A 361-nucleotide genomic window follows, 5' to 3' on the forward strand; every position below is an offset into this window, starting at 1 on the left:
GAGAAGCTGCCATTGGCCAAGTCCCTTCAGGGGGGGCCACGGCAGCTATCACATTCCTGCCAGCTTCTTTCTCCTCTGCCTCCTTCCTGCTCCCTCTGCCCAAGGTGGGGGCCGGGATATGGAGCTTGGACAGGCTTCCGGGCCAGCTTCGGGCCAGACTCTTCCAGACCCAAAAGGAGGAAGGCGACAAGCTCGGGTAGCGGAGACGGAAGCGACAGAAAGGGAGGTGCCCACCAAGCACCTGCTTGCGGGCCGCTCTGCGCAGGCGCCTCTGCCAGCGGGACAACGGCACCCTCAGGGGCAGGAACGCCCGCGGAGCGGGTGGGCCCCCACCCGTGGCTTTTGCTGCCCCCCCTCCGAC

The 361-nt window shown here is 66.8% G+C and overlaps 1 protein-coding gene across 1 annotated transcript in view; it reads right to left on the minus strand.

The window, feature by feature from the left end:
* VRTN (vertebrae development associated) overlaps positions 1-361 on the minus strand; it is a 2317-nt gene that overhangs the window by 389 nt on the left and 1567 nt on the right. Inside the window, exon 3 of the mRNA XM_010855751.1 lies at positions 3-361. This exon is cut by the window's right edge and continues 16 nt beyond it. Within this exon, the coding sequence (XP_010854053.1) occupies positions 3-361 (359 nt within the window). The remainder of the gene's footprint in view (positions 1-2) is intronic.

Source organism: Bison bison, unplaced genomic scaffold (genome assembly GCF_000754665.1).
Source record: "Bison bison bison isolate TAMUID 2011002044 unplaced genomic scaffold, Bison_UMD1.0 scf7180017864368, whole genome shotgun sequence".
Classification (NCBI taxonomy): domain Eukaryota; kingdom Metazoa; phylum Chordata; class Mammalia; order Artiodactyla; family Bovidae; genus Bison; species Bison bison.